This window comes from Dendrobium catenatum, unplaced genomic scaffold (assembly GCF_001605985.2).
Source record: "Dendrobium catenatum unplaced genomic scaffold, ASM160598v2 fragScaff_scaffold_547, whole genome shotgun sequence".
In the NCBI taxonomy this organism is placed as follows: domain Eukaryota; kingdom Viridiplantae; phylum Streptophyta; class Magnoliopsida; order Asparagales; family Orchidaceae; genus Dendrobium; species Dendrobium catenatum.
The window spans coordinates 375,282-376,011 of record NW_021319009.1 but is presented as its reverse complement, the minus strand read 5'-3'; the positions used below and the strand labels follow the sequence as shown (position 1 = coordinate 376,011).

Genomic DNA, 730 nt, shown 5'->3' with positions numbered 1-730 from the left:
CTACGACACAAGCATTATAGGAACATCTAGCAAAAATTAATGGGTTGTGTACAAAGATAAGAAGTTTTCGTGCCCATTATTTGCTTGGAATAATTAGCTTACAGCTTAAAACTTTCGCGTCTTGTAGGAATACAAAGATGGCTTTGGATATGGAGGGGGCTGCTTTTAAACACAAAATTGCTTCTGAAATATTGTTATTCCTATGTTGCATCAATTGTCCTTTTTCGTAAGTGTATTGTTTAATGTAGGGGCTTTTTGTTGCTCTTCTCCGTAAGTGTATGTGTATTGTTAATGGTCACTTGCCGGAGGAATTCACTGGATGAATGAATCAATAAAAACTCCCCTCTTTGTGAGTTTTTTTTTTAATGAACAATGGTGAATAGTGTAAAAAATTTATTGTTGTTTTTATTTGACAATAGTAGCGTAACATTTATCTGTTCTATTCATTATTATAAATGTTTCAAATTGGGTCGTCTTTTTCATGTTTGAATATTTCGAGAGTATGGCCTAACCAAAGAGTATAACTTATAATATAATTTAATAAAATTAGAATATGCTCAATTTAATAGTCCAATATAAGTTGGTTTGGGGTTAAATTTAGCAAACATAACAAATATTATTATCTACACAATTATTATATATATATAAGAATAATGTTTATAGTTTTTTATTAATATAATTAATAATTATAATTACTTATATGAATAAAATTAATAATTTTATCTTTTTA

At 27.5% G+C, this 730-nt stretch overlaps 1 protein-coding gene across 1 annotated transcript in view; it reads left to right on the top strand.

Annotated features, from left to right (window-relative positions):
• Positions 1–323, top strand: part of LOC110106315 (high-affinity nitrate transporter 2.3) — a 1,823-nt gene extending 1,500 nt beyond the window's left edge. The window contains exons 2-3 of the mRNA XM_020836183.2: positions 98–123; positions 249–323. Of these exons, the coding sequence (XP_020691842.2) occupies positions 98–123; positions 249–323 (101 nt within the window). The remainder of the gene's footprint in view (positions 1–97; positions 124–248) is intronic.
• Positions 324–730: the final 407 nt, after the last annotated feature.